General features: G+C 44.3%; 1 protein-coding gene and 2 non-coding genes across 5 annotated transcripts; all 3 read left to right on the top strand.

Moving 5' to 3' along the window:
* The first annotated feature begins 109 nt into the window (after positions 1 to 109).
* Positions 110 to 6320, top strand: slc25a3a (solute carrier family 25 member 3a). Of its 3 annotated transcripts, none has more exons than XM_086022630.1 (8): positions 110 to 264; positions 696 to 862; positions 2918 to 3042; positions 3592 to 3771; positions 3863 to 4044; positions 4381 to 4553; positions 5415 to 5525; positions 5873 to 6320. In XM_086022630.1, exons 2-8 carry the CDS (start codon positions 727 to 729, stop codon positions 6028 to 6030), a joined length of 1065 nt encoding a protein of 354 aa, XP_085878756.1. In that variant the 5' UTR covers positions 110 to 264; positions 696 to 726; the 3' UTR covers positions 6031 to 6320. The 3 variants fall into 3 exon arrangements, with proteins under 3 accessions (XP_085878756.1, XP_085878760.1, XP_085878757.1); XM_086022634.1 differs by lacking the exon at positions 2918 to 3042 and adding an exon at positions 1662 to 1786; XM_086022631.1 differs by having other exon boundaries at positions 122 to 264; positions 701 to 862.
* Positions 4111 to 4310, top strand: LOC147126677 (small nucleolar RNA SNORA53). The gene has a single exon (XR_015084894.1). It is a non-coding gene; the product is annotated as a small nucleolar RNA SNORA53 (small nucleolar RNA).
* Positions 5561 to 5766, top strand: LOC147126676 (small nucleolar RNA SNORA53). The gene has a single exon (XR_015084893.1). It is a non-coding gene; the product is annotated as a small nucleolar RNA SNORA53 (small nucleolar RNA).
* Positions 6321 to 8006: the final 1686 nt, after the last annotated feature.

Genomic DNA, 8006 nt, shown 5'->3' with positions numbered 1-8006 from the left:
CATTTTTAAATCGTTTTTTAGGTACACATGAATCCATCTCTGACATAATTAAGAGCTCTAAGTGGTGTATTTTTTTTTATTCCACCACTTGGGTGGAGTCAAGCACAATCGTATTCAACTTTCATCGTAGAAGAAGCCAATCAACCCTCCCACAGGTCGGTCTGTGACGTCACGAAAGGACAAAGCTCTACCGGGAGGTCGTTCAGTCTTTCGCAGCCGCCGGTTTGCAGCTAAGCGGAGGCGCCATCTTAAGACGCACGTAAAGTAAGTACAATTAGTCGGTTAAAAAGCAATCACGTTGAACAATCCGTCAGCTTTGTGAGGTTTGCTTGGCATTTTACGGCATGTGAACACCATCGAACCCTTTGTCATTGTTTTTGTTTCCTTTTGTGATACCCGGGAACTATTCCACCTTGTAGCGGTCAAGTTAGCATTGCAGTTTAGCTTAAAAGCTAGGACAGCATGCATGTTATGTGACAGGGCAGGTAGATTTCATTTGACACCGGTCATTTAATGAACATCGCCCGGATCGATGGATCACTTTCATCTCGACCTCTTTGATGGACTCGAGGAAGCAAACGACGCTACATTTCAATGTTTTGGTTTATTCGTGCGTGCAGATCGGTGCGGGGGGTTGGTTCGTTCTTTCCCCGGTAGCGCAAACCCGATCATAGCTAACTTGTTGCTCATTGCAGCGCAGCTCTGCGGACAGGCAGGACCACCAGCATGTATCCTTCTACTTTGACGCAGCTGGCCCGGGCCAATCCCTTCAGCGCCCCCCTGTTCACGCTCCAGAAAGTGGAGGAACCACAGCAGAGTGGACAGAGGACACGCCGACTTGCAGCAGCCGCCGTGGCTGACGGTAACTCTCGCCTTTCTTCCGCAGGCCTCCTCATTCTGGACTCGCGTTAGCAGCGCTCGCTTAGCCAACCGGTGCGATCGCTTAATCGTGGCACGTTTTCCCCCATTTTTACTAGCTAGTATTTGAAGTGTAATGCATCCCGACATGCGTAATAGGTGCGCTTAAACGACACGAAAAAGTAGTCAGGCCTCTGCTAAAGCTAAGCCGCTAACGGAGGACAAGGAAGGGCACACCGATGTCTACCTTTTCATGCCGCGTCAAATTGAAATGGGTGTGGGATGGTATTTGGAATGCCCGTGTCAACAACGTTTGAATGAATTTAATTGTATTCATTACGACGTAGCAACCGTTATCTTAAGAATTGTGACCGCTGGTTAAACGAGAACAAATTGTCCTGGCACCTCAATATCGGCCTGGTTGTTAAAGCAGCATCTCGTTTTTTTGCGGAGGATTGGATCAACTGTTGCAATAATTTGGTCAAGCGTTTTGTCATTACCTTTGACCTCTACTAATAATCAAGTTGGGTGCGTCAAGTGCAGCCGATAAGTCTAGTACAGTTATTAGTGATGGTACTAGTTTGGTGAAAATATCTTTTGTTTTCTGAAAACACTGTCGCCCTTTGCTTTGGCCGGTCCATTTAAAATGCCAAGCTAGTCGGTTTGTAACTGATGGTTCATTACTTCCTTAAATTTATCAGACCAACAGATTAACTTGTTTTTTGTTTTTTTTTTTTACAATTTTTTAAATACCGTATATTTATGGATTTATTTTCCCTTTTAAATCTAACCTGTTTCCTCAGAGGGAGACAGTTGTGAGTTTGGCTCTCAGAAGTATTTCGTCCTGTGTGGCTTTGGTGGGATTCTGAGCTGTGGCACCACACACACAGCAGTCGTTCCCCTCGATCTGGTCAAATGCAGAATGCAGGTCTGTCTTTTTGGCTCGGCGTCAGTTTTTGCATTCCAGACGTGAACCCCGCCCCCCCCCCCCCTTTTTTTTTTTAAGTTTGAAATTTGCATGTAGAAATGCATACAATCCAGTTGTGAAGTACTCATCCCCGCCCCCCGGCATGCATATCGGAGTGATCACTACATGGCTGCATGCCTTGTACCTCATTGATTCACTATGCCCACTGCACGTACGTTATGTCATATGACCCTTTCTCCTCTTGGGCCAATTGAGGAAACATTTAGGTCAAGGAGACTAGACTGTGAGGGATTATTCATCAACACTTACTGGACACTCCATGTTTTTGTTTTTTGTCTGAATTTGAATGTGACATTTGGATTACATTTATGCCGAGTCGTCGTTTCGTTAACATTGCCTCTGACCCGTCAGGTAAGACTGATTTGAAAGGCTAAAGTGCAGCTGCTGAATACTTTTTTTTTGTTTTTATTACATCACATAATTATAATTCAATAAATTGTTTAAATGTGGATTTGATTGTTTTTGGTGAACGCTCAAACTTCTTGGACCACACTGATGGTTTGCACATAATCACATAATAATCCATTTATTGCGCAATGACTATTCTGTAGTTTGTTTGGCATTAATGAGTAATTTGGTCTGAAACTTCAAATGTTTTGAGCTGTCATTGTACACTTGTAGACTTCCAAAACATCACTGCGGTCCATTGAAGTTATTATTGAAATCACTTGTCAATGAAATTTTTGGTGTTCCAACAAATGGTGGCATGTTTGAGACAGCCATATACGGAAGAGTCCGATATTAACGGTACTATATATATTAACTCGACCCTCCCCTCTCTGCTCACAGAAAAGGAGGATAATAAGGAAACAGAAGAGCTTATTCCCGGTTATGCGGTTATTGGAACTTGACTTTTTAACACAGCATTGTACCGCCAAGCCGGTCGACTGATTCCTAGCCCCAACTTGCAAATATTTTTTGAGTTGGGATGTCGTTATATACTATTTTGAAAACTCTTCCATTATGTGGCTCTGAATTGGTGTTGATTTTTTTTTTTTTTTTTTTTCCCCCTTTTGTGTTTTGCATGTGACCCTTGCATGTTGCACGTATGTTGTCCCCCTTCTACCACAGAGGAATTTAGCTGCGAGTTTGGCTCCTCAAAGTACTATGCCCTGTGTGGCTTTGGGGGTATCCTGAGCTGCGGCCTCACGCACACAGCGGTAGTACCCCTCGACCTTGTCAAGTGTCGTCTGCAGGTTTGTGTGGAAATCTACCTTTGGTATTGGCAACAGTTCACCAGATGAAGGCCCGTCGTGTCCCTGGCGCTCGAGGCACAATTGTCTCCCCGCTGCCAAATTTCAAATGATATGTCAATTAACCAAATAAGCCAGTATCTTATGAAATGAGACCCGTTTGAAACACAGTAAACCATATGTCATTAGGGATGTAACGATTCACTCAAGCCCCGATTCGATTCTCAGTTCCCGATTTCCGATACGATTTAAAAAAAAAAAAAAAATCGCAAATGTCTCTGTGCACCAGCATTCAAAATGTGCTGTGCATCTGGAATGAAAAAAACGTTTCAAGACATCATTTTCTAGATGAATTCAATCCGCTCGATTTTCGATTAATCGTTACGTCCCTATGTCATATATTCTCTTAGCAGTAAATGTTAGCATGTTGTACTTAATGTTCATAGATTTCGCCACTAGAAACAATTGGAAGCACTTGCTAAATTTCGGGAGGGGATGTTAATCAGGAAATCCAATGTCATGGCCCTTACTTTGGTATTTCTGTTTTCTTAGGTGAACCCAGACAAGTACAAGAGCATCGGCAACGGCTTTTCTGTAACCGTGAGGGAGGATGGTGTCCGAGGCTTGGCCAAGGGCTGGGCGCCCACCTTCATCGGCTACTCCATGCAGGGACTCTGCAAGTTTGGCTTCTATGAAGTGTTTAAGATCTTTTACAGTGACTTGCTTGGAGAGGTGAGCGACCGATATCCTCAAGTCACTTGCAAAACGCTATTATTGCCAGCCGCGTATTCACATTTCTATTTTCCATCGTGTTGTGGAACAGGAGAACACCTACATGTGGAGGACATCGCTGTACCTTGCCGCCTCGGCCAGCGCAGAGTTCTTCGCCGACATCGCCCTAGCTCCTATGGAGGCTGTCAAAGTGCGCATCCAGACCCAGCCAGGCTACGCCAACACCCTACGAGAGTGTGTCCCCAAGATGTACGCCGAGGAGGGGCTCTGGGCGTAAGTGCGCCGCCTTTTTGACCCTTCGGTTATGGCAATTGTCACGCACAATTGCGTTCATGTGACAACACGTTCCTTAGAGCCACCTCTAGGGGGCACTCCGCTCTGAGCAGAGGCCCCCAGCAGCTTTCTGGCTGTACGGTTGGAGGTGCTTGAGTCATTGACGTGTGACAGCAGTCTACCCGTTTCCCGGCTCAGCTGCACCACTGGCAGCCCCGCTCCAGACGGGAGGTCACCCAGCGTCGCTAGCCAGGGGAACGGACAGTTGCAATTGCTCGATAGTGAACTAAAAGTGCCGTGTAGTCCGACGCCTTGCTCTAATCTGGAACCTTCTAGGTTCTACAAGGGTGTGGTACCTCTGTGGATGAGGCAGATCCCTTACACCATGATGAAATTTGCCTGCTTTGAGCGCACGGTGGAAATGCTCTACAAGTACGCCGTGCCCAAGCCGCGCAGCGAGTGCAGCAAAGCTGAGCAGCTGGTGGTCACTTTTGTGGCTGGTTACATCGGTAAGTCATCGAAAAAAAATTGGATTTACAATACAAGTTGGCCACGGGGTGGACAACCCAATGCTTCTTTTCTACGGTTGGCGTCGTCCGCCGCCACTTGGGCTCGCTGCCAGATACCTTTAGAAGGCGCAGAAGGTTTGGGTGGCATCATAGAGCTTGAAATGAAAATTGTAATGCCTCACAATGGTGCACGATTTAGTCATTATGACATTTTTGTTGATAATGTAACAAAACGCCAAAGCAATTCAGTCAACATATTCTCGTCATTGACTCACTTGCCGGCTGCACACACAGCAGCAGCCATGCTTTCAAAAACACTCGACAAAAAAAAACACGTCCAATTTTATCAATTGTAATTTTAGGCTAGAAAATGCTGATTTTACCACAACAATTTCAAGGAATGATAAAATCCCATAACATGGCGAATTATCCACGATATAAATACGATAAAAATCCGCAATGCACTGAACTTGCAAAAGGTGAACTGTAGGGATGTAACGATATTGGAAATCGATTTTATGTCGATATTAATGCTTAAAATATGCATCGATGTAAAAGAATTTAAAGAATCAATTTGCAATGCCATGTTGGCCATAGCCGCTCTCTCATGTCTCTGCTGTTTTTTTGTCTGTTTTTTTTTTGGTCATTGTCCAACCAATGGCGAATAAGTTGAGTTTAATGTGAAAAATGGAGAATGGGTTCTAAAAACAAAAATGCCAATTGGTGAAACGAAATATCCGTGCGTCCACTGCACAACAAAGACTGGAAATGTCTCCTTTTTTAAAAAATATTATTTTAACACCTTAAGCCCAGTTGTAATAATTGAATTGTTTGGGGGTTTTTTTCTCTCTTTGTGTCCAGCTGGTGTCTTTTGCGCCATTGTGTCCCACCCTGCTGATTCTGTGGTGTCTGTGCTGAATAAGGAGAGGGGAAGCACCGCCGTCCAGGTCCTCAAGAAGCTCGGACCCAAAGGTGGGGTATCAAGGATTTGAAATGCTTTTTGGATCAACACGCTCCTTAGATCCACCTCTAGAGGGTGCTGTGCTCTTGAGCTGAGCCCCTCTGCAGCTTTCTGGCTGTACAGTTGGAGGTGCTTGAGTCATTGGCGTGTCAGAGCAGTCTACCTGTTCCCCCGGCTTACTTGCACCATTGGCAACCCTGTCTTCTACAGACATGGGATCACCCGTTGTTGCGAGCCAGGTGGACGGACAATTATTCAGGGTAGAAAACAAGGGAGCAGGAAGACTTATTTTGATTTCAACTTAATGATATTTGTGTATGTTTTTTTTTTTTTCCGATGTCTTTCTGCTTTTGTGCAGGTGTGTGGAAGGGCTTGATTGCCCGTATCATCATGATCGGTACCCTGACGGCGCTGCAGTGGTTCATCTATGACTCAGTCAAGGTCTACTTCCGTCTGCCGCGCCCGCCTCCCCCCGAAATGCCCGAGTCCCTGAAGAAGAAGCTTGGCGTCGAGTAATCACCACTAGGGGGAAACCCACAGATGACAACTGGCTTCCCAACTTGAATTCAGTGCACACAGAAGTTTTCTATATGTATGCCCTCAGTCCAGCTGTTTCAATGAATGGGGCTGTAACTATCATGTATATTTAACATACAAAACGATGTAATAAAAAAAAAAAAAAGCTGGGGTTGTCAAACTATGCTTTCCGAGAGACGGACAAAGATATTCCTTTGCTGTGCAACACTGATTTTATTCCGCTCCTGTGATCTGAAAATGGAAATTAAAAACACTTCCTTGGGAAAGTTTTTGGGCTTTTTAATTTGACTTTCTTCTGTATAATTGCACTGAGGAAAAAAAATTATATATTTCTTTGACACAATATTAATCCGAATATCGTGTTTAGTCTAGTGGGAGCACGCAGAACATATTGCAAATAAAATTTTTGTCTTGTTGAAAATCTGTTTAAATATTTTTCAATAAAAATAAAAGTACATCGTATGCACTATAAACTACGCATATGCATTATACATATAAAATTTTAAGCATTTAGTTATGCTATGTTAAATGAGCTTCCATCCATCTTACCAGTAAGTGGCAGTGTATGGAATGACACACTAGCCTCCATGTTACCACTTTGACATAAAGACACGTGTGTGTATATTCAGAAATATCCATAATGTGGTATTTCCCAAAACTATCAAGCACCCCTAGGCCCCATTTACCAACGCATGTGAAGCCTAATGTGGAAAAATGCCTGCAACAGTGGCATCTGCATCATCTAATGGTAGCATGCCTGGCCTGGGTCATAGCAACACACACACGGCCATCATTAGAACCCATTTGGTCGCTCATAAAGTAGGCAGTTTGTATGCTGCCAACCTTGTTTGGAAATAGGATGCGCCTAACCGGGCCCGCTGGTGAGGGTGGGGGCGGGGTCACGGGAAATGGAGCCCATTTGTGTGGGATCGTGTCCCCACTATGACGGAAAGGAAGGAAATATCCAAGCTCGAAAATGATTCACTAGTTGCAAAATTGTGATAACACCAAACAACCCATACAAGTAGACAAGCTTTTTCTTCTCACTGAATCAAAAAGATGAATTCGGGCATCAGGCAGGAAATCTACAGTAAATGCCCTTTGCTTTTTTTTTTTTTTTTGGTATATTTAAATTGCAAATTGCTCCGTTTTTGTTTTGGTCGCCATTGTTCTGAAGCCAAATAGATTCTAAGGGCTTCGCAGACTGATTTGAATCAAAATCAAAGTTTCAGCTACTGAACATCCTTCTGACCCCACGGCACCGAACTGTACGCGCTTGAAGCCCGGGTGACGGTTGGGCGCTGTTGCAATCTGCCTCTGACAAAAGAGTTCACAAGAACAAAGGCACTGAATCACCACGGTGCCGCATGCATTCATGCGGCCATTCATTGACTTTAAAGCCACGTGCCATGAGGCTTTCGAGCGTAGATCTGGTTCACGTGAACGTGGGGCCTTTCTGGGTGCGCGCGCGTGTGTGTGTGACTGAAGGGCGAGTTAGGTGCTATGTTCTATTTTTGTTGCGGGAATAAAAACTGGAAATCCAACTGTTATTCGACTTTTCCTTATTAACATATAGGTTAATAAGCAACGGATTTGTCGGTTCTATATATTTAGCTCGATTGATAATGCTCTTTTCAAATGACCTGGTTGCGAATACTGGCTGTTCAAAAGCTGTGGGTTGCTCTATGGCTCATTGTGACCCACAACACACACTGGTTCGTTTTCATTCATTAAAAATATATATACACATTATTATTGTTCATGAATATTTTTTCTTTTCATTTATCAGAGGCGTGCCAGCATTTTGTCCAAGCGACTGCAGAGGACCGCTAGAAGCTGGATCATGAAATAATCGCGTGAGGCATTCCATGACGGGTTTTTGTGTGGTTACGTAATAGCACGACAGCCCCGCCTCCTTCCAAGTCTAATCCCACCACCGGCCCCTCTCGCTCTCA

This window comes from Filicampus tigris, chromosome 22 (genome assembly GCF_054856515.1).
Source record: "Filicampus tigris isolate MCC_2025a chromosome 22, RoL_Ftig_1.0, whole genome shotgun sequence".
NCBI classification, from domain to species: domain Eukaryota; kingdom Metazoa; phylum Chordata; class Actinopteri; order Syngnathiformes; family Syngnathidae; genus Filicampus; species Filicampus tigris.
Note: the sequence above shows the minus strand (reverse complement) of the source record. Positions and strands in the feature narration are given on the sequence as shown.